The sequence below is a fragment of the Tiliqua scincoides genome, chromosome 5, assembly GCF_035046505.1.
Source record: "Tiliqua scincoides isolate rTilSci1 chromosome 5, rTilSci1.hap2, whole genome shotgun sequence".
NCBI lineage: Eukaryota > Metazoa > Chordata > Lepidosauria > Squamata > Scincidae > Tiliqua > Tiliqua scincoides.
This window is the reverse complement of record NC_089825.1, coordinates 9,244,025-9,268,180: the sequence shown is the minus strand read 5'-3', so window position 1 is coordinate 9,268,180 and position 24,156 is coordinate 9,244,025. Positions and strand designations below refer to the sequence as shown.

The following is a 24,156-nucleotide window of genomic DNA, read 5'->3' as shown; positions in this document are numbered from 1 at the left end:
ACAGAATGGTACTGAGATCAGCAGGGATGGTAGTACTACTAGTCTTTTAGAAGTCTCTAAAACCTCCCATCAAATATCCCCTCAAAGCACAACAGTTGCATATAAAGAAATGTTTTCCTTCCGGCACTACTAGGGTCACAAGCATTGTGCAGAGTAACCTGGGTAGTAAGGTGAGGCTTAATGGAGCTCAATGCTACTGCAGCTGACACGTGTACACAGGGAAGTCAAACTTGCATGATAACACTTGCTGAAATGCAAAGTGATAAAACATCCCTTGAAATGTATTAAAATGTATTAATATTTCTGCTAATTAATAACAGTAAAGAATTTTCTTCTGATAATAGGAGCGGCATAAAGGACAAAGGGGTCTTTCTGTTGGGGAAAAATTCTCAAATACTTGAAGACAGGTATTATGAAACATGTGTGAACACGAGAGCAGAACAGTCTGACGTGAACTTGACTGGTGGCTGTCTTGGAGTGGTCCATCTTGAAGATGAGTAGGGTGGGCAAGTGGCATAATGCAAATTGGACAGTCCATTATGTCTTGCCGGAATGCCTGAAACAAAAAGAAAGTGGTCAATATTTTAAGAGTTTAAACATGTAAAAAGCAACAGGTTATATTCCCTCCACAGACGATTCCAAATGGCCTTGCATAATATTTACCTTGCATTATTCTTTGGTTTTAGACAGTGCTTTGGAATTCAGAGTTGTAAAAACAAATATGAAATAGGTTAGATTGAACAAAAGAAGTGCCCTGTTGCCTACAAAATGGAGAATTTGAAATGGAGTCTGAACCAGCCTGCATAACTTCTGCAGCTCTGAATTCTATATACTTGTCATTTCTACTCTACCCAACCTAAGACTATTTTAAGTATTTCATAGATGGCACATGAGAAGAATTCACCTCTTAAAATGCTGGAAAAAAATTTGGTGGACTATGTCCCTGATGGGCTGGGTCCGTAAGATGCTAACATTGTATAGTAGGAATAGTACAACAAAGGAGGTAAATGTTGTATTGCAGGTTCAACACCAAATAAACGCTGACCAGATAGGAGTCCATATGTTTCTTACATCAGTAAAAGGCAAAAAGATACAGAGGCAACAGCCCCACTAAAATATACCTATACTCCCCCAATTCCCTTATAATCATCCCCACGTCACTAGACTCCTGAGTACTGAGATAATTCCCAATTCCTCAGCTGTTCTATGGACCTTCCCCTTGCAGTTACACAACAGTAAATATATTTTGTTGGGCTCAGGAGCTAGAAATCCAAATAAGGTAATTGTGAGAGCCACTGTGCTATAATGTATCAAGTTTTGGCATGGACAGTGAAAATATGAGTTTGAATTCCTGCTCAGCCACTGGGTAGTCTTGGACAAGTCATACACTTTATCTTACTTAGGGCACAATCCTATCCTGCACTAGAGTAGACAAGCCAGGAGGCCTATACTGTATCCAGCGCAGGATAGTGGCCATAAGCAGCTCACCCAGAGGCAAGGGGAAACATTTCTTGAGGTGGCACAAGTCCAAGGAGAGCAGAGCGGCTTCAAGCTGTTCTGTTTTCCCCGGGAATGGGGGTTGGCATTCAGCATAACTGCCGAATCCCAGCCCTGCCTCCTGCTTCCTGCCTGCCCGCCCCTGGGGCTGCCCTCCCACCCAGGAACGCCTCCCTCCCGCCTACCTTTTGTCTTCGCGTTAGCCCAGCTGGGCGATGCAAAAGTCAGAGAGGAAGCTGGCACGGAGGCTTACGTGAGCCTCCACAAGCTGGCGCTTCTCAGAGCACCAGCCTGGCTTCCTCTCAAGGAGGTGCAAACATTTGCCTTACAGCATGTTTGTGACCCTCCTGATCTGGCGTTTGGATTACGCCCTTTATAGGATAAAAGGGAGCATTCTATTGCAGTAGTTAGAACAGACAAAGAAAACACAAACATGACAAATATATAAAAATATCTTCCCTGTCAATGATTATAAAGAGGCCCAGCACTGCAATCAATCTATCATGGGTAGATGGAGCCCAAGGTGCATTTCTGCCTCTGAAACCAACCTGCCTCTGTATTTTCTCCCACTCGACTTCATCTATGAAGGGGCCCATCTTCTTGTCCAGTTGCTGAAACACATTTCGACTTGCAGTGACAGTAGAATTTATCTCAGAGAAGAATTCATCTATCTTGGTATTGTATGAATTTAATAATCGTTGGCAGATTTCTGCAAACTGAAGGGTGAGCAAAGATTTTTACTCCTGTTAGTACACTGTAATGAGTTATAAGCAGAGTTAGAGGCTCTTTTTGCAGTAGGTTAGATACAGTCTGGCTCATTACTTAATCCAGATAAATATAATGAAAATCCTAGTCCTCTATAACCTCATTTTATAATCTTTAAATTTTTTGATCCCAGTTATGGCCATTGAGACCAGCATTCAAGCACTTGGGGGGGGGGGTAAGACTCCTCCATCACTACACTAGGCTCTTAGGGGAGATAACTGTTTTTGGTCAAAATAATCTACATTTCCAAGTAATTAGGGGAAAGATAGGAACACTTCTTAATTCCAAACATGGTAGCTACAGCATCAGAAAATGTGTTGGAATTAAATAACAACATAAATGGAAGTCACTTTTGGTAATAAATTTAATATATTCAGAATTATTCACAAATTGCTCAAAAGAATGGCATTGCTTCTGAGAATCTTTAATATCAAATGGTGCCCTTAAATAGGATTCCTTTTAAACAGCAGAATGTGTGCTAGTGCATATAAACTAAAGTATAATAAAGGTTCAGATGATCTTTTCTGAATCCTACAGAACTCTGCATCAGGAAGATGGTGAGCAAAACAATGTGGGGAAGGAAGGAACATACTCTAAGAGCTTCAACTAGTGAAAAGTGGTCTTTAGCAAGAGGTCTGCAGGATTTGAATAGAAAAGTTTATTAGAAAAAGTTTAAATAGAAAATTCTAATAGAATTTCTTCTAATAACCACTTAGATTTTGTACTACATCTAAGTGTACTTAGCCCTGCCCTCATAAACCAGTAATATTTTCTTGCCCCCCAGAATGTTCTTTGCAACGGTTCTGCAAAGCCTAAGAGTCCTGGCCCTGCAATTGCCCGTTTGCACTCCTGCCTGTAGAAAGTGGCATCTCCCTCGATTGCACTGCAACTTGAATCATTCTACTATGCCATAAATGTGGTGGTTGAGAAAGACAAGGGAAGTGCTTTTCATGAGTGACATTTAGGGCACAATCCTAATCAGGTCTACTCAGTAGTAAGTCCTATTTTGTTCAATGGGGCTTACTCTCAGGAAAGTGGTTAGGATTGCAGCCTTAATGCTTTTTGCATGTCTCATATCCCTAAATCAAATGGAGGTGGAGAGGGGGAAGCTCCACTGATCAGAGAGAGCAATGAATTTTAAAATTTAAAATGCATTTGGCTTTCTACACCAAGTTAAGAGTTATAGGACACTCCAAACTATAAGATTTCAGTAGGGTTGCTTGTGAAAATGCCCTAGATCCTTTGTTCATGCTACCTATTCTAAATTCTTATTTTTGTCTTACGGCAAAAGTACTAAAATCATTGTTTCTTCAAAGGAAAAGTAGCTAATTAATAGATGAAAGGAACTCCCCTCTATGTTAAAAATTGGAGATCTTTTGAGTTCCCTCGAAAAGCTGTCTGAATTTATTTGGGTAATTAATTGTGTCCACTATTGTAAACCTCTCTGCCCTTCAACTTGAACTGTATGACAAAGTGGAAGAATTCTAAATATTTTATCAATATGTAAAGCATCATCAGTCATAGACTGTAGGCAACACCCAAGAACGTGATTAAATAAAGATGCACACAAAAGCTTTGGGTGAACTTTGTCCGCTGAAGGGGAGGCATTTTAAAGCAATCCATCTTTATGTCAGTAAATTGCTTACTAATGTGTTGACTTAAAAGTAAAATGAAAAGGCTGGAATTTACAGCGTATCAATGAATCAGCTGATAAGCTTTTACTAGTTTAATATCCTCCTAGTCTTGCTGCCTGGAGCAACATCAAGTTAGCAACAGAATGTTTGCCATCTCTATGTGATAAAGGAAGTCAAATGGCTAAACAAACTCCCAGACCCATTATGCTGTTTGGTGAGATTTAAATTAAAATCTTTGGGAAGGACTTGTGTGGTGGGGAGGACACTAGAGCAAACTGCTCTGTCTTACAAATACCGTACTTAGCTTCCTAAACAATGGTCTGAATTTTTCACTGGGTAGAAGATAGTACATCTGAAAAGATTTAATTACAGCAATAAAAAAATATATGTCAGTGAGATGACACATAGAAGCCTGGTTTATAGATAAGGATCAAAGAAATTCACTACCAAATGCACCACATTCTAGGCAACACTTCACTTGCTGTATACATTGGTGTTAAAAATTAGCATACCCTGGTTGCAGTAACCTTTTGCTGTCCTTTTCATCTAAATTAGTAAGATCTTGAATAGATTCATGGAGAAGGCCTACCACTGGCAAACAAATAAAATACGCTCTATTAAGCAATGAAGTTTCAAATACAGGGTCTAACTTTGTGGGATGTCTTTACCAGTACACAGAATGGACACTTGCTCTGTGTGTTCCTGCCAAAGGAAATGGATGTATTTTTAATAGATCTTACTCAGGCACCTCCTTTGTGTTTTTGTTTAGTTTTGTTTTAGTGCCATTTGGAATGATTAAAAAAACCTCCACTTTAGAAAGCTTCTAAAAACAAAACATTGTGGAAAACAGTCCAAGTCTCATACAAAGCTGATATAAAAACCACAGAAAATGGGCAGAGCCAACCACAACTTTCATAATTAATATAGCCTTTTATTCTATGTTCCTTTACTACTTAGTCTGAATCATAAAAGATAAAGCGAAAACCATTTTATTCAGTTGCTCTGAAAGCCACGTTATCCTTTCTATAAACTAAATGATATTTCTTCTAACTTTGATGTTTCTGAATCCTTTAGCAGCTCATAGATAAATAGTATGAGCCATGGTGATGACACTGGGAGAAAGGTACTTTTATGCTCTTGATCTGTGCCATTCTTTTGATCCTGTGCAGGTATGGTATACCCGTGTTCATGAAACCACAGGGAGGTGCTAGGCAGTAGGAGACAATATAGTAATACAGCACTTCCCATAAAGTGGGAGACACATTATTAGAAAGTCTGGTTCTGTGTGAAAATGCTATTTCAGAGACATTGTTAAAGATGAGGAAACTGGTGTTGATTGGCCACCTGAATGCACTGGCCCATTGGCTGCAACAGCTGTCAATCATGCCTCAACAAACGAGAACTGCAACAAACCAATGCTATAGGAAGCAGTTTTATGAGGGGTAGTACTTTACACCAATTCGAATTCTTGATGGAAAGATTTACAATCTTCATCATTCTCAAGTTTAGTCTTGTGCAAAAAACCTACGGGCTTTGAATTTCTTCTCACTCTTTATATTTTTCAGGATCAAACTGAGGACCTATGAAGACTGGATGTGTATAAATAAATGTACATTTGTTTTTAAAAGTTTGAGTTTAGCTAGATCCAGAAAAAAGCAGATAATAGCAATTCACGCTGACAGAAGAAAATGGGTAGCATGTTTTCCTCATTCAGTTGTGTTGCTAGAAGTGTGTCCCCACCTCTTGAGCCAAAGCATCTAGTGAGGATAGTTCCCTCTGCCCAAGCTGATAAAGATGTCCTCGCCCCAGTGTACTGTGGTATCCTTGGTGCAAAGACAGTTTGGGTTGCAGTAAAAGATCTGTCGTTTCTTCTTTGTGTCCAGTCCATTCTGGTCCCCTTCATACAATGCCATGATTGGAGTAAACCCTCACTAAATGAAACATGAGGGCCAACTGCAGCCCACTCCCAACTCTCTGTGGCCACCCTAAGATATATACATTGTTTGTAGGGTGGGAAACAGAAAAGACAGAACTAACTACTGGGGGTGCTAGTCCTATGATAGCGCAGAGAGAGATAAGAATATGCTGTGAAATGGTGAAAAGGAAAGAGTTCAAAAAAGTGCAGAGCAAAACAGAGTGATTGCTGGTGTACTTGTCAGAAAGAAGGCAAGGTTTCAGCAGCTAAGTGTTGGGGTCAGTTTGTTTTGTTGTAATGAAAAAGAAGTTCAGATGGGGAAAAAGACAAACTCTTCATTACTGAGGATGAGGCCTGAACACCGTTTGCCTCATATGTTCATCTGAACCTGGAAGCTTTCTTCTGCAGAAGTGTATGCCCTCTGGATCTCAGCCAGGTATGTAATAGGTACCATGAATTCACAAGCTTTGACTCAACCTATTTTCCTTTGCATTCAACAAGTACTGGTAATTAACTTTAATTTCCCAGTGCATCTTTTCAAGTTGTTATACAGATTTTCTTTTAGGATAAAGACTAAAGGCCTGATTAACCTGTCACCTGTTTGACATGATAGTTTCCTTGAGGTCATTTTATGGTATCAGTGGCATCAGATAAATATATTGTTTGAATGTGCCCTCACATGGTGAGAGCTGGTATTTACTTTGACAGAAGACAGCTCTGAAGGCAAAGGTTTCTAACCAGGTAAGGGAATATCTAAAGATGTCACCAGTTGTAACTTATGTAGTGATCCTCTCAGGGAGGTACAAGTCGAAATCAGTTCCAAGAGCATCAAAAAGCAACATGAGCCAAGCCTGAGAAGTCCAAGAACATTGGAAGAGATCATGAATGGCAGAAATACTCAGCCAAGGGCAATGGGTTATTTTGTCCATGATCTGTTCCTGTGTTTTATTATAGATGTAAAATTGTGTTTGGGTTCAATATACTTATTTTGTGTTTCTCACTCTGGAATGAACACCATCATCACACACAGCTCTCTGAAAGTTGATATAACACAAAACACCAGAACCAGGGGACATCCACTAAAATTGAGTGTTGGGAGGATTAGGACAGACAAAAGAAAATATTTCTTTACTCAGCGTGTGGTTGGTCTGTGGAACTCCTTGCCACAGGGATGTGGTGACAGCATCTGGCCTGGGTGCCTTTAAAAGGGGATTGGACAAGTTTCTGGAGGAAAAATCCATTATGGGTTACAAGCCATGATGTGTATGTGCAACCTCCTGATTTTAGAAATGGGCTATGTCAGAATGAAGAGCTTTCCGTCTGATCTGGTCTGGAGATAGATGCCTTCTGTTGCAGTTCCAAAGGCATGCTTCAGCAGCACAGCGAAGAAAGTCCCAAACAAGGTCGGTACAAGAACACAGCCCTGCTTCACTCCGCTTCGGATGTCAAAGGGGTCTGATGTAGAACCATCGAAGACAACAGTGCCCTTCATGTCCTTGTGGAAAGATCTGATGATGCTGAGAAGCCTGGGTGGACATCTGATGTTGGGGAGAATCTTGAAGAGGCCATCCCTGTTCCCTGCATTTCTCCTGCAGTTGTCTAAGGGAGAATACCATATCAGTGGTGGACCTGTTGGCTCGGAATCCGCACTGCAATTCTGGATAAACGCTCTCTGCAAGTACCTGGAGCCTCTTTAGTGCAACTCGGGCAAACAACTTTCCTACAACGCTAAGGAGAGAGATGCCACGGTTGTTGCAGTCACCCCTGTCGCCTTTGTTCTTGTACAGCGTGATGATGTTTGCATCCCTCATGTCTTGAGGTACTCCAGCTTCTCTCCAGCAGAGACAGAGGATTTCATGCAGCTCAGTGACGATGATCTCTTTGCAGCACTTTAGGACTTCAGCAGGGATGCTGACTTTTCCAGGTGCCTTGCCAAAGGCAAGGCAGTCCAGGGCCATGTGAAGTTCTTCTAGGGTTGGTTCACTGTCAAGCTCCTCCAGCACAGGCAGGCACTCAATGTTGTTCAGTGCTTCTTCGGTGACCACATTCTCTCTGGAATATAGCTCAGAGTAGTGCTGCACCCAGCGTTCCACCTGCTGCGCCCGATCCTGGATGACCTTGCCTGTGGCAGACTTCAGAGGGGCAATTTTCTTCTGTGTTGGACCTAGGGCCTGCTTGATACTATCATACATCCCCTTGATGTTGCCCGTGTCAGCTGCTATCTGTATCTGGGAGCAGAGCTGGAGCCAGTAGTCACCAGCACATCTCCTGGCAGTCTGCTGGACTTCACTGCGAGCAGCTCAGAGGACCTGCAGGTTGCGCTCACTGGGACAGGCCTTGTATGCTGCTTGAGCTCTCCTCTTTTCCTCAATCACTGGTGTCAACTCCTCAGAGTGGGCTTCAAACCAGTCTGCCGCCTTGTTGGTCTTCTTGTCAGATATGATCCAGACCAGATCAGATGGAAAGCAATTCAACCTCTCCAGACTGAGAGCAAAGTCCAAAGTTCAGCTGAAATGTCTGCGTGACTTCCTCTTCGCCGACGATGCAGCTGTCACCACCCACACTGCCAAAGATATCCAACAGCTCATGGATCGTTTTAGCAAAGCCTGCCAAGATTTTGGACTGACGATCAGCCTTAAGCAAACACAGGTCATGGTTCAGGATGTGGACTCACCTCCCTGCATTACAATCTCTGCGCATGAACTGGAGGTTGTCCATGACTTTGTGTACCTTGGCTCAACAATCTCCGACACTGTTTAGCTCGGTATCGAGAGAAAGAAACGCATCGGTAAAGCAGCTACCACGTTTTCCAGACTCACAAAGAGAGTCTGGTCCAACAGGAAGCTGATGGAACATACCAAGATCCAGGTCTACAGAGCTTGCGTCCTGAGTACACTTCTGTACTGCAGCGAGTCATGGACTCTTCACTCACAACAGGAGAGGAAACTGAGCGCTTTCCACATGCGCTGCCTCCGACGCATTCTCGGCATCACCTGGCAGGACAAAGTTCCAAACAACACAGTCCTGGAATGTGCTGGAATCCCTAGCATGTATGCACTGCTGAAACAGAGACGCCTGCTTTGGCTCAGTCATGTTGTGAGAATGGGCAATGGCAGGATCCCAAAGGATCTCCTCTATGGAGAACTCGTGCAAGGAAAGCGCCCTACAGGTAGACCACAGCTGTGATACAAGGACATCTGCAAGAGGGATCTGAAGGCCTTAGGAGTGAACCTCAACAAGTGGGAAACCCTGGCCTCTGAGTGGCCCGCTTGGAGGCAGGCTGTGCAGCATGGCCTTTCCCAGTTTGAAGAGACACTTGGCCAACAGACTGAGGCTAAGAGGTAAAGAAGGAAGGCCCATAGCCAGGGAGACAGACCAGGGACAGACTGCACTTGCTCCCAGTGTGGAAGGGATTGTCACTCCCAAATTGGCCTTTTCAGCCACACTAGACGCTGTGCCAGAACCACCATTCAGAGCGCGATATCATAGTCTTTCGAGACTGAAGGTTGCCAACAAGGTATGTCAGAATGCTAGATGCGCCAGGATGAGGTCTCTTGTTATCTGGTGTGCTCCCTGGGGTATTTGGTGGGCCGCTGTGAGATACAGGAAGCTGGACTAGATGGGCCTATGGCCTGATCCAGTGGGGCTGTTCTTATGATAAGAGCCAATAATTTCTTGGTCCTGCATCATGTTACCACCAGGGCCTTGAAAGAAAGCGGTCATGCCTAACAACTAAAGTTATTGGAAAATATAGCCAACAAATTGGAAAAATTCATTTACTCCACAGAACCAGGGAAAGAATGAATATTTTAAATAAGGCACTTCTTTTATGCTACTGATAATAGGATCACATAGGAAGAGGATTTTCACATAAAAGTTGGGAAATTTCTTCACACAGCATGGTGTGAAGATGATGAATATTTATCTACAACAAAAACAAAACACTTTACATTGCAAAGTGAAGGAATGAATTAAAAAATGGTTCCCTGTCCCCATGGTTCCCCGAAGGATTCCCACTCCTTGCCCTCCATCTGAAATTTTGCTCTGGGTGCTGGTGCATAGTGAAGTAAATGCCTATTAGGAGGAGGGCTTTTAGTGGGGTCTGAGACTGGAATTCATAGTGGATTCCCTCCCAGTAAGAGGCCAACTTAAGAGGCCATCGTGGGTTACAAGCTATGATGTGTATGTGCAACTTCCTGATTTTAGAAGTGGGTTACCCCAGAATGCCAAACGCAAGGGATGGCACCTGGAAGTGGGTCTCCTGTTGTCGTGTGTGCTCACGGAATTATTTGGTGGGCCACTGTGAGATACAGGAAGCTGGACTAGATGGGCCTATAGCCTGATCCAGCAGGGCTGTTCTTATGTTCCCATTAAAACCAAAAATAAATTGAAGCACATTAATGCTACACAGACAAGGGAAAAAACTGTAAGAGAATACTTACTTGCAAATTTGGTTTTTATTTTCACATATAGAAGAACTCCAGCTAATTACAGTTATCGGCTTTATAAAATATTTTGGAAGGAGGTGAAGAACGTAATTAGGGGTAAAGAATTTTCAGACGTACCTTTTCTTCAAAGAATATCTTTCTTAATGTGGGGTCTTTTGGAGGAACTGTTTTTCTCAGGTTTTTAAACCATTTTCTAACAATATACCCTCTCCATGAGGCTTGAATTCTGTGGGATGGAAAGTTGCAGTTCTTTCACAAATCCAAACATAAAGTCTAGAAATAAGGTATTGGTCGGGTTGGGGGGAGAGCACTTGAAATGTGCTGGAGTAGCAAGTTGCCACCCAATTTACGAAGAGCAAGTGGAATGAAAAACTGTCCGTTACTATATCTGGTGGCTGATTTACAAGACTAGCTTCCATTACATGGGGACTCAGATCTGCTGTGTGGAGCAAGTGAAATGTGGCCACCAGACACTCAAAATTAATTTGCACCAGCTCTTTTGTTTTCCACTATTACAGAAACATGACAGGTTCTCCTCTTGTTAACAGGTAGTTTTAGGCCGAGACAAGATGCTTCCCATTTGCAGATTTCACACCAATTACGACTACGACCACATTTAGTGACTTAAGACTCTTTAGATGTTATAAATTCTGACAAAAGCTTCAGCAGTTATTTGTGCTAGCCTCAAATTAAACAATTCCCACTTCTGCTGCAGGATGGTTAGCCAAGGAGTTGCACAGGAATAAATCTTATTTGTTTTCTTTCTTTTAATTCAGGGAAAATGTGCAAGCAGGTAAACTTATTGTCATTTTTTTTAAGATAAAAGACCATAAAATGATAGGAGAACATCCAGCGCTTCAATCACTGGATGCCAATGGACATCCAACTTGTTACTGCACCCTCAACTGAGTGGGAAACAAAGGCTGAACCCAGCAGGGGGTCCTTTACTGGCCACAGAGGATCCCCTAAGTCAGGGGTGTCCAAAGTTTTTGACAGAAGGGCCACATCGTCTCTCTGACAAGGTGTCAGGGGCTAGGGAAAAAAGAATTAATTTACATTTCAAATTTGAATAAATTTACATACATTTACATAAATGAATATATTAAAGATGAATGAATGAAGGTCTTTCGATAGCTCAAGGCCTATAAAAGGCCTTTCCTTTGCTGCTGCTGCATCACAGACGTGAAACAACAAGCAGTGGAGGGAGCCCTCATCCCACAGCTCAAGCGAGAGGTCAAACAGTCACCCTCACACTGAGAACAGTTGTGTCGGGCCAGTGTGGGCTCCAACAAATCTCTGGAGGGCCAGAGGCTCATTAGAGACTGTAAGCTCCTTGAGGGCCACATTGAGAGGCCTCGAGGGCCACAAGTGGCCCCAGGGCCGGGGTTTGGGCACCCCTGCTCTAAGTCACCCCACCTAAGAATCCCAAAGGCTTCTATGGAGGAAAAATCTCTAAAAACTCTGAGTGCTAGAGCCTTGTGATTTTTGCTTCCCCACCTGTGGCCTGCTACCCTGCCTTGCCACAGGTCCACTGCTGCTGTGTCAAGTCATCCCCATTCAAGCCTTCATCTGAGTAACACTGTATCAGCTGGCACCCAGGAAAGTAACACCCTGCAACCTTATTTCTTCTCAAGCCTTCTTTCCTTCCAACTCTTCGAGCTCTACTGAAACTGCTAAGCCAGTGCAGGTTGGTCAGTTAAGCTTTTGGGATGCTTCTCCCTCCAAGTGTCCCTTCCATTCAAGAAAGGTGGCTCAGCTATGATGCCCTGCTCTGTGTATGACCACTGTTTCTTTGGATATAAGGCCTGTTTCATAGCTCTGTCTTTGAGACTTGCCTTTCCCCAGGGAGACTGGCTTAATTGGCCATCTGCCACTGTGACCCTATGCAATTCAAAAATCTCAAGTCTTGCAGGATAGGTAACCTTCATCAGTGGCCTGGTCAAAGACCCACCAATTCCCTGTTATTTTTCTTGTCTTTGACTTGTGTGAAGTCAAATTGACTGCATGTATAGTGGGTGTTGCTTTTTCTTCTCTATTTGTGAGTAAGCGAGTGCTTTTCTGATTTTTGTACATTTTTGTTGAATGCCTGAGCTTGGCCTCAGGCCTCCTTCCCAAACAAATCCCCAAGTACTCCAAAACAAGGAGTTACCAGCACTGCTGGTAACAGAATGCTGACTTTCAAGAAATGTTTTTCAGCAAAAAGTTTTGTCATTTGCCACTCATCCTTACCTTGTAGCACATTTTATTTTAAATAGACGTGCTCCATCATGAATTACTCTGGTCTGGTACTGGATTTTTCTACACATCGGGCAGGTCTTTTTACCTGCAAATCTTTCAAAAGCTTTCAGGCATGCCTAGAAAAAACAACATTAAGTTTTCACTTTACTTTTGCTTGAGATCAACACTCCCCAACACTCCCCCACCCAGCTTTTTCCACAGGTGCATGATATCTAATGCTGGTACATCTGGAGAGATATTATCCCAAAATAATGGAGTTGGGTTGTGGAAAAGGAGAGGACTTCCTACAGTTTCTGCCCTGGTTCATGTGTTTACAAGTCCTCTAGGAGCTGAAGAACAGGCTGGAGCACTGTTCTGGGATGTGGTTCAGGCTGCCAGCTCCAATTTACAGTTGGCCCTCCTCATCCACAGGTATGACTCAACATGGATCACACATTCATGCTGGAGGGCCTCCCCGACATGACTGGAAGTTGCGCATGGCCTCCCTGCACCCTGGAAAGCCTGCCGGAACCTTCTAAAAGGTACTTCCAGTTTTGGGGTCTGGGCCTCTCCACAGACGCGATTACATAGGCCTACACACATTTTGCTTCCTTAAACGTTACACCAATTCCTGGGTATATTTGGGGTGCTGATTCCAAAAATGGCATCTGTTTTGCCCTATCACGTCTAGTTTTGGAGACATGGCATAGCCTCTTTAGTGAATGGTTCAAGCAGCTTTCTCATGAGGAAGCTGCTTGAACCATTCACTAATGAGGCTATACTATATCTCCAAAACTAGACGTGATAGGGCAAAACGGATGCCATTTTTGGAATCAGCACCCCAAATTCATATCAAACCACCATAAACTTTGGGGAAAACTTTTCTGACACTCAATTTTGTAGGCCTGTGTTATCCATGGAAATTGATATCAGCAGGGGGTCTGGGAATGGATCCCCATGGATACTGAGGACCCCACAGTACTTAATGAATTTTTATCCTGCCTTTCCCCACTTACAATGGGTGCCCAGGTCAACTAACAAAAAAAGTCATATTTGAAACAATTTTTTAAAATCAATACATAAAACAAAGCCATCAGCACACATAAAAACTAAAACGGGACAGTAATAAAAAGCAAATTAAGAACAGTAAATAAATTTTTATTTCATGAAAGAAGTAGTATTGTTCTTGCTTAACAGGAGTTCAGTATTTGTGTTTATTAATTAACTGCCTTAGGTTGCAATCCTATGCACACTTTCCCAGGAGTAAGCCTCATTGAACACAATGGAACTTCTGAGAAGACATGTACAGGTGCAGCCTATTTTTCCAAGGATTTTTTATCTGAGGATTTGTCTCAACAAGAATGGGGGTGGGGGAACTGAAAGTCACACACACCTTTGCCTTGCACTGGCATCTAGATCCATTTCCAGGCAGCCCAAAACACTGCAAAAAGGCTCTGCCTCACCCAGGCAGGGAAATAGCCCTGCAGCCATGGAAGAAGTTCCCCTTTTGAAGGAACAGTAACATTCCTGGAGCCCCTGAGCCAGCGGAGGTTAGGAAGGGGTGGCGGAAAACCTCTGTAGCCAGAACATGTACAGCAAGATGGAGCTTGCTCTCTCTCACTCACACACAGGGGCAGGTGCAGTAGCAACAGAGGGGATTGCTTTAAAAAAACCAGGGAGTGTTTCCCCCCCCCCCCATGGTGCAGGCAATCATGGACACAAGCAAGCCTTTCTAGCAAGCAAAGCATGAGATTTAGCCTACAATTCTCTCCAAACTTTCCTGGGAGTAAGCCCCATTGACTAGAATGGGGCTTACTTCTGATTAGAAACGTATAGGGCTGGACTCTTAAAACCTCAACATCCCACCTGTGAAAGAAGCAGGACAGCTGGCAACAGGGAAGGCTGAGTACGGAGGGGGAGGAGAGGGGATTGCTTTAAAAAAGACCAGGGAGTGTTTGCTGAATTCCCCCCCCCCATGAAGACTCTCCTGCTCCAGCAAGCCTTCCCAAGCAAGCCTTGGAGAGACAGGTGAGGGTGAGCAGAGAGCTGGACTACAAATCCCAGAATGCTCTGTGGCAGAGGAGCTTCCATTATGGCGGCAGCCAAGGAGGGCTGCAGGAGCAGCAGCAGCGAAGAGGAGGAAGAGAACCTGCAGTGCTGTCAGGAGGCTGCCTGGGACACAGAGGTCAAGGCTTCCCAAGCAAGCTCAGGATCCCACCTGTGAAAGGGGAAGGGATTGATAACAGCTGCCTTAGTTTCCTTCCATCCAAAAGTGTCAGGCTGCAGCCTCTTTGCGTAACTCTATGGAATTTAGCACAACGCATTTTTTGTTAATCGTGCCAAGTCACGGAACAGAACTAACACAAATAAATAGGCTCTACCCGTATAGCATCATGCTGCTCATTTTGCAGTATCTGATCTGGTTCAATGTTGCAAATTATTATTGTTTAGATACACTTGATTTGAAGGCATAATTACATGCAGTTCTAGCATCTTAAAGTTGGTACTGCCCATAAGCATACAAGTGATAACATTTTGAACAAGATAAGGGATGTTTTCCTAAAAAAGTATCCCAAAATATACGTTTTTAACTATGAAGATTAGGAAGAAAAACATGTAAGAACATAAGAATAGCCCCACTGGATCAGGCCATAGGCCCATCTAGTCCAGCTTCCTGGATCTCACAGCGGCCCACCAAATGCCCCAGGGAGCACACCAGATAACCTCATCCTGGTGCCCTCCCTTGCATCTGGCATTCTGACATAACCCATTTCTAAAATCAGGAGGTTGCGCATACACATCATGGCTTGTACCCCATAATGGATTTTTCCTCCAGAAACTTGTCCAATCCCCTTTTAAAGGCGTCTAAGGTAGACGCCAGCACCACATCCTGTGGCAAGGAGTTCCACAGACTGACCACACGCTGAGTAAAGAAATATTTTCTTTTGTCTGTCCTAACCCGACTAACACTCAATTTTAGTGGATGTCCCCTGGTTCTGGTATTATGTGAGAGTGTAAAGAGCATCTCCCTATCCACTCTGTCCATCCCCTGCATAATTTTGTATGTCTCAATCATGTCCCCCCTCAGGCGTCTCTTTTCTAGGCTGAAGAGGCCCAAACGCCGTAGCCTTTCCTCATAAGGAAGGTGCCACAGCTCCGTAATCATCTTAGTCGCTCTCTTTTGCACTTTTTCCATTTCCACTATGTCTTTTTTGAGATGCGGCAACCAGAACTGGACACAATACTCCAGGTGTGGCCTTACCATCGATTTGTACAATGGCATTATAATACTAGCCGTTTTGTGCTCAATACCCTTCCTAATGATCCCAAGCATAGAATTGGCCTTCTTCACTGCCGCCGCACATTGGGTCGACACTTTCATCGACCTGTCCACCACCACCCCAAGATCTCTCTCCTGATCTGTCACAGACAGCTCAGAACCCATCAGCCTATATCTAAATGTAATATCTATATCTAATCTCTATATCTAATATCTATATCTAATGTAAGTATACATTATTCCTAGTTATACAATGTGCAAGACTATTATGTTGTCCATATCAGTTTTCATAGTTAAAGGTAGGATTTACTCACTCTGTGAAACACATGAGAACATGACAGCAACACCTGTTAAGAAAGAACAGAACACCTTGAAACTTAAACTTGTTCAGAAAATGCACAACATTCTTATAACTGGCGAACATTGCCAAAGGCGTCACAGATAAACAGAAGCTTTCATTGCAAAAACAGAACATTTTAGGGTTCCACTGCAATTTAAAAATTTTTACTCTAGCAAAAGATTACAGCAACCTATGTTAAGTGATTAGATTTTGGATAAATGAAAATCTGCCACTTGAAGTTAAGAAAACCTTTTAACACTTTGAAGCACCCCTCAATTTAAAAAGCAGTTTATCACTGGAGGATGGAAGGGATGATGGGGAAACCAGAAGGCTGTTGTGCAAGAAAAACAAATTCAAAGCTCCATGCAACATGGGTAAATGACTGTATGGTTCATTGTATTCTGGCTGTATTATTTTACACTGAACTTTGGAATTATTCTACAACCAACTCAAATTGAAGTCTTGCTGCACTTTTAGATGAACATTCAGGTTAGACGCACTTATGAGCTATTGTGCCGCCAAGAGGCATGATTTTAACTCAGTGTTGACACAGGAGTTTAGGACAGAGAAGTATAACAGTGCTAATGGCATTAGGTGAAATATTTCAACATATTTACAGAGTATTGCCACAATACAAAGATAAAAATACCTGTGGCAGAAGCGCAAATTCTTCTCTGCATATGGCACAAGGTTGTACAGAATCCCCCTGTTCAATAGATCGCTGCTTCACCTGTTCCCACTCATCTGTTGTTAGCGGCAGGGCAGGAAGCTCGACCAAGCCAAATCTCTGGGCTACAGGCAAAGCCCAAAATAAGGTTAATGAAACTAGCACTTTTTAAAATTGGCTCTTTTAAAAAGTTATGGGAGCTCACATACAGAGTCCTGGAAGGATACGTTTGAAGGACTTATTGTTGCTCATATGTCACCAATAGTTTGGTCTGATGAAACTAAAGGACTGAATGTCAACCCATAAATGGAAGCTGAATTGTCCCATGTTTTGTTGAAATGGCTTATTATGCAGTCAAAATTTGAACCCTGATGGAGGGTGTTCATGAGGAAGCACACAGGCTGTTGTCCTTGGGCCGACAGCCCAAAAGGTTTGGGTTTCACACAATACTGCCAGAAATTTAATGGGGAGGAGGAGAATTTACCAGAGTGAACACATGTGCATACACATACAGTTATGTGTGCTGATACATATTCAAAGTATCAGAATTCTCCACTTTATTATACAGAATATATGTCACTTAAACATCTAACTTTCAATGAAACACTTGTTTGTTTTATTTACTTTTAAGCTTCGCTTGCTCAGATAGGCAGATGCGTCACCTGAGAGAAGAATTTAACAGGTAGGCTCTACTTTTCTCAGGTAAGTGGCACCTCAGACAATTCTTTTTCTCAAGTTACCAGCGAACAGAGTTATGTACAAAGCTGGGCAACAGTTTACAAAATCCAGAATCAAAATAAAAGTAATTGGAACATCTCCTCCATGGGTTTAAAATCCTGTTGCTTTGTATTTTCATCCTGAAGCACAGAAACTATCCCATGGATAATGCTTTTCAAAACATGCATTGATAATATATGAATGTAGACTGGTTTCAGAAACTAGCATCCACCTCTTATGAGAAGTGAATTCTTCAGTCAATGAGCAAATTCAACAAAGTGTTCTTTGAAGGGCTTGTTAATTGTCTGTCACTTGTGAAAGATCTAGCAGATTTCAAAGCATTTGAAACATACTCTCTCATACCTTGCATTTTCCAATTGAATGCTTTGCAGAATAGCACCATGATACACAGTTAGGGACTACATGGTGTGACTGTACCAAGACTGCTGGTAAGCAATCCAGGTCTCCCTAGGCCAGTGCTTCCCAACCTCCTACAAGAGAGTTGGGAGCACTGTTAAGTGTGTGCAGATAGGGGGGTTATGGCAGCAACACAATCCCCAGCAGTATTTTTTACTTACCGGCAGCCAGTGCCAGAGTCTGGGGAACCCACAGCGCCTCCAAACATGTAAAAATAACAAAAAACCAGGCACTTCCGTTTTTGCTACGAAAACCAGAAGTGCCAGTTTTTTTTCCTTTTTTCGATGTTTGTCCAGCCCCCCCCTCCCCCAAAAAAGTCATATTTGAAACAATTTTTTAGACTCTAGTGCTGACTGCCAGTAGGTTTTAAAAAACTCTCCTGTCTCTGGCAGCAGCGCAATCCTGGGGATCATGTTGCTGCCTTCCCCCCTCCCCACTCCTTAAAGTGCTTCCCTGGCTAGTGGGTCGTGACCCACCAGTTTGGAAACCACTGCCCTAGGCAGTTGGTTGCTTATCTCACAGTTGATAATCAACTTACACAGATTGAACCAATATGAAGTCATTCATATACTCCATATTGACAATCTGTAGTCTTATTGCAAGTTGCCTTGGGCACAGTTTTAACCAAAAGGTGTGGCATACATTTTAAAATGAATAAAGGGCCATGCAATAAAGGGACATATGTTTAAGTAATTTTCTTCAATGCCTGTCAAATATTTCAGTAAAATATTTTTACAATAGACCTGCAATTTTTTAGTCACTAAACCAGAGTTACTTTGGCACATCTATAACACAGGCCTACAAGCATTTTGTTGTCATAAAAGTTAGACCTATTCTTGGGTATATTTGGGGTGCTGAATCCAAAAAGGGCATTGGTTTTGCCCAAACGGTTCTAGTTTTGTGGGTATGGCATAGGTACCTTATATGCTGATTCAAGCAGCTTCCTTGTGAGGAAGGCCTGTGTAATGAATCAAACGACAGAACTGAGCTATCATACTACATGAAATGGGGAATCTCAGCTTTTTAAAACAAGAGCTTTTTCTTTCCTCCCCTTTTCACTTTTAAAGCTACCAGGCTTAATATATTTGGGTTAATAAGGATGACAGTAGAAACTTGAAGAGAAAGTCAGAGAATTATAAAAGTGGTGGTTGGGCAAGTCTTCCTGATTGTCAGTCAGACAAAACAACACCTCACAGCAATACTGTGCTTTGCCACTGCAACTCCTATTTCCTGAGGCAGGATTCTAAGCTTTTGCATCCATGCATGTTACTGTGGGTACAACTGCTTCTTGATTTGAAGTAGGTGTTTTAAGTGCAGGCATTGTTCATGGGTTTGCTTCCAAACCATTATGAAAACATAACTTGTAAAATTTTGATCAAGGGCTAGGTAAAGGTTAATATAAATTTTATACCCAGACTAGTACCTATGTTTTATTTAAAAAGGTGATTTACAAAATGCTTATAAATATCCCATTTATATGAATAATGCAACTTTAGATGGTGCCAATGCAACTTCATTGCACTGTATTTTCAGTAGCTATTATTATTAACAGTATTTATATACCACTTTTCAGCTAAAAGTTCACAAAGTGGTTTGCAGAGAAAATCAAATAACTAATGGCTCACTGTCCTAAAAGGGCTCATAGTCTAAAGAGACGTTATAAACCATTTTCTTCCAAAATGACAAAATTCTCCATTCTGGCAGAATTATCTTTTGCCCTCCTTTATTCTCAAAGGAAATTAAGATATGTGTGTGACAAATGGAAAAAAAAACTATAGTATATTCAGGGCAGTGTGCTGTAAGTTAAAGTCAGAATTTTTTAAAGGATATTTTTAAGACCTGTTTGAACAATATATGCATGCATATGCCCATGCAAACAGAAAAGATTACAAGTTACAAGCTCACATGAAGGTAATGTGTTATGTTTGTTTAAAAACATGGTCAGCAGTAATGTCAGTAATCCCAGCACCATTTTATTCCCAGCCATTAGTTAGTAATGATCACCTCCCAGTTCAGGTACTAAATTTACTGATCTGAACATTGGGGGGGGGGGAGGGGAGAAGGATTTTTTGGCCTGGAAATGAATTGGCCCCAGTCTTTAAAGTTTCCATCTATAGACCATATTTAAAATCTCTAAGCTTAGAGGCAGTATCCTTTTGAATACCAGATGTTCAGGACAAACAGAGAAGAGCTGTTGCCTTCATGTACCCCTGTAACTCCTCAGATTATCCAGCACTTCTTTCCAGCAGTGATAATCCGAAATCCAGACTCATGGACCTGCTTGTAAGCTGCAGTTAGGCTCTTATAAGCTTATGCTATGTTGCAACATGGAAACAGCATCTACTTATGATACTTTAGTTAGTTTTCTTAAGAAGCAGAATGATACACATTGGAATATGATAATGATTTACCTAATGTTAAAAGTTGAGGACAAGGATCAAGGACATATTCCTTTTCTGGATCTTCATGTTTTCTTTGGCAACTGCTTGGTTTTCTTAATCCAGTATCTACTACTGCTCTGATTCTCTCTTTGTTCACAGGTCTGTTCTTTTTACTCCAGTTCTTTGATTTAAAAGGATCCGCTAATGAAAGATTCTGGAGCTGAAGATTATGTAAAATGTGATCTTGTAATGCCACAGCAGTAAGCGCTACAGACTCCCGTTTGGAGGAACTCCCCTAAATAAAGTTTCATAATTATTATTATAAATTACTTCTGAATGTGTACGTTATGTACAGCATATTAACAACAAAAGAAATTCAGCCCTTAGCCAATAATGGCTTTTTTTTAAACTTGAGAGAAGCTTTATACCTATACAACTCCCATGCTTGAAGTCTTACTAATATACAATTACCATAATATGAAACATAAGATTGATGTTTGACACATTCTAACTTTAACTTATATAAAGGCAAAAGAAATCTTTGATTTATCATTTATATTAAATAAAATAGCAGCAATTTTTAAACTTTTAATTACTGAACCCATAATTATTATGTGCAATAAACTCATTATGAACTATAAAAGTTTGACATGCCTAAACATATTTTGTTTCAATGTAATTAAAAACAAAACCTAAGGCTACTCTTGCCTTCCAAAGTAACTGCACATTAAAAAAAAAAGTTGGTGGATATTTCATATACATTGTGAGCCTATTTAAAATGCCATAGTTTAAAGCAGTGGTCTCCAAACTTTTTGGCCGAAGGGCCTCATCAAATATCTGACACAGTGTCGAGGGCCAAAAAAAAAATGAAATCTAAAATTTAAATAAATACACTAGAGACGGAACTTTGTTGAATGACTGAAATGAATGAGTGAATGGGCTTAAATGTCCAGGATTTCTCCAAGCACCAACACAGCCCAAGAAATAAAGCACACACACACTTAAATGGATCCCCATTCCCCCACCCCACAAGCACGACTCTGGTTGTGTTTGGTCAACTGGGCCAGAGGCTCTCAGCAGATCAGAGACTGGCTGCAGGCCAGACAGAGGATCTCCGCGGGCCACATCTGGCCCCCGGGCCAGGGTTTGGAGACCCCTGCTTTAAAGGCTATATCTTTTAGCATGTTTTACAACCAGGAGATTGGTGCACCTCGTAATAGTTCTTTTGCATCACGGAACTGGAGGCGGTGATGGTTTCCTTATCTTAGTATAGAACAATGCTCCACTGATTTGAACTGTTGATAGCATACACTGTCAAATTCTTGTAGCTCTGTAACAACAAATACAAAACACCTGAGGAGTAATTGACAACCAAAGCTATAGATGTAACACATTGGCATGTGCTGATGTTGTCATAGTGCCTCAGAGTTGGAGCCAAGTGGGACAGATCAGCTTATTATATGTTGAGTCAATTCCAACATCATCACTGAGTGCTACAGAGGAGACATACATAGTTATGCAATGCAGATGCCAACAAATGGTGGCCAAAAAGCCTTGAGGAGAACAGTTAGGAGAAAAGACTTCATGGAGGATGTCAATGATCTCTTTACGTTTCTCCACTCCTCATGTTGGTTCAGTCTGTTACTTGGCTAACTGGGATTGTGAAGACTCTCAAAATCAAAATGGTGCTCTGATCAAATTATATATAAAATTAAAATTATAAAATTTCCACTAAAATATCTCAAATAGCCTACATTGTGAATTACACAGAACAAAGACCACCAACCACAGGTTCCCCTTTGACCATAATCATGTTCTGAATATTATGGGAAAAGAAAATTAACTTTACCATCTCCAAAATCTAAAATGATCATGCTAAATGTCTTCCTGTTCAATAACCATCTCCTACTGTCACTTCTGCACTCACTCACAGCATTCTCTTAATAATTAATACTATCCCCACTTGCCCATTCTTTGTGTTACAAAAAATTCCTTCCTTGTGCAAGTTATGCGGGCACATATCTCCCTAGCCTGTGAACACATGAACACACCTATATCCATTCCATTTGGATTGCTATAACGGATTCCAAGGTTCTATATTTACTCATGTAACAGATTTCCAACACGATCAGTAATACAAGCAGGGCCCAAATCCTATGCAAAATTCTAACACTGATGCAGTTGTGAAAACGGGGCATGTGCTGCATTGTACAGTGGGGGAGCAGTCATGGCAGCTTCCTCAAGGTAAGCAAATGTTTGTTCCTTTACCTCAGGCTACAATTTGGCCGCACTGACGCTGAAAAGTTGGATAGGATTGGGCCCTTAGTATATTGTTGGAAGGAGTTCCAAATAGGGGGCACAAACAAAATAATTATATACAGGCGTGTACCACTTAACAAGGTCGCTTAATGACAGACCGCATATACATCGGTGGTCAAAGCACAACAAAGAGGCTCTTAATGAGGCCACACGTACCTGGAATAAGCTCCACTGACTATAACGGGACTTACTTCTAAATAGACATGCCTAGGATTGGGCTCTTAGGCTGCAATCCTATCCACACTTACTTGGGAGTAAGCCCCACTGACTATAATGGGATTTACTTTTGAGTAGACATGCATACTCAAAGTCTGGGCTCTAAGGTTACAATCCTATCCACTTACCTGGGCATAAGCCTTGTTGACTATAACAGGACTTACTTCTGAGTAGGTATGCCTAGGATTGGATTCTTAGGCTGCAATCCTATCCACACTTACTTGGGAGTAAGCCCCACTGACTATAATGGGATTTTCTTCTTAGACATGCCTAGGATTGGGCTGTTAAACTAAACTGTGAGCCTTCTTCTCCCTCACCAACCACCTGCCTGAGACTACAAGCCTAGTGCATGTCTACTCAGAAGCAAGTCCCACTGTGTTCAATGGGGCTTACTCCCAGGGAAGCGTGGATGGGACTGCAGCCTGAGGGGGCCATGCAGGTGGCACTGTCCCCTGCTCTACTAAGGGGGCTCCACAGGCAAGGCAAGCTTCAGCCTGCATGTTCCTCGGGGCAGGGCTCCTTCTCCTGCTGCCCTGCTGCCCTGCACAGTCCCCTGGAGGTGGGCAGCGCACAGCACACGCAGCCGCCCCTGGGAAGCCGAGCCGTCCCGTCCCCCCGAGCAGCGCCTTCACCCTCCCCACCCACCGACCTCCCCAGTTGCCTCTTCTCCTCCAGCTCCAGCGCGCACGCTACCGGTCGCTTAGCAACCGGGCCAGCGCGCGCTGGAAGCAACGGTCGCCCGCGCGCGGTGTCTCTGTACTGCGCGTGCGCGAGCTGTGACAGGCGCGCACCCCTCCCCCCGTTGCCGCGAGAAGAAGCCAGTGCGCAGGCGCGAGGCTTTCGCGCGCTTTTGTGGCGTAGCGCTTAGTGGAACGAAGGACGAGGTACCAGCGTCTGTTGGCTGGCGTCACGTGACCCGCTCTGGTTGCTGGGGCCTTGTTTGCTGAGGGCGGCTGTGCCCACGCAGCTCCCCTCCCTGGTGGCGTAGCTTGAGGGGGGTGGTGCACCCAGCCTGGTAGGGAGCCTCAGTGTGGCGAGCAAGCCGTACGGCTCCGTTTTGCCCAACCCCGCTGGGAATGGCTCCGAAGGAGGGTTCGCTTGCCCGCCACACTGAGTTTCCACACCCCTCCAGCTACGCCACTGCCCCTCCTCTTCCCCTCAGGGGGTTGAGTGGTCACCAGGGCATGGAGAGGTGACAGGGGCATGCTCAGCAATGAGGCTGTCTTGGGGCGGGTCTGGGATCTGGTAGCTATGCCGGGTCACAACCCCTGTTCCCTGGGAGCTTGGAGCAGCTTCAAGCCACCTAAGTCTGAGGAGACCCATGGGGCAAGGGTGCCTTACCC

General features: G+C 42.9%; 1 protein-coding gene across 1 annotated transcript; it reads right to left on the bottom strand.

Moving 5' to 3' along the window:
• Positions 1-310: 310 nt before the first annotated feature.
• Positions 311-23,512, bottom strand: RNF32 (ring finger protein 32). Its single transcript, XM_066627521.1, has 9 exons — positions 23,463-23,512; positions 21,489-21,608; positions 20,309-20,573; positions 16,746-16,888; positions 16,071-16,103; positions 12,489-12,613; positions 10,377-10,485; positions 2,046-2,213; positions 311-556 (listed from the first exon to the last, which is right to left on the bottom strand). The coding sequence occupies exons 2-9, from the start codon at positions 21,507-21,509 to the stop codon at positions 311-313; spliced, it is 1,110 nt and encodes a 369-aa protein (XP_066483618.1). The 5' UTR covers positions 21,510-21,608; positions 23,463-23,512.
• Between the last annotated feature and the right edge of the window lie 644 nt (positions 23,513-24,156).

Excerpts from the sequence above, each read along its gene's own strand:
- RNF32 (XM_066627521.1), bottom strand. The coding sequence starts at position 21,509 with ATGCAAAAGAACTATTACGAG. Across the intron at positions 20,574-21,488 it reads TGCAAAAGAACTATTACGAG|GGGAGTTCCTCCAAACGGGA; the intron begins GTGCACCAATCT and ends AACTTTATTTAG. Across the intron at positions 16,889-20,308 it reads TCCTCAACTTTTAACATTAG|CCCAGAGATTTGGCTTGGTC; the intron begins GTAAATCATTAT and ends CTTTGCCTGTAG.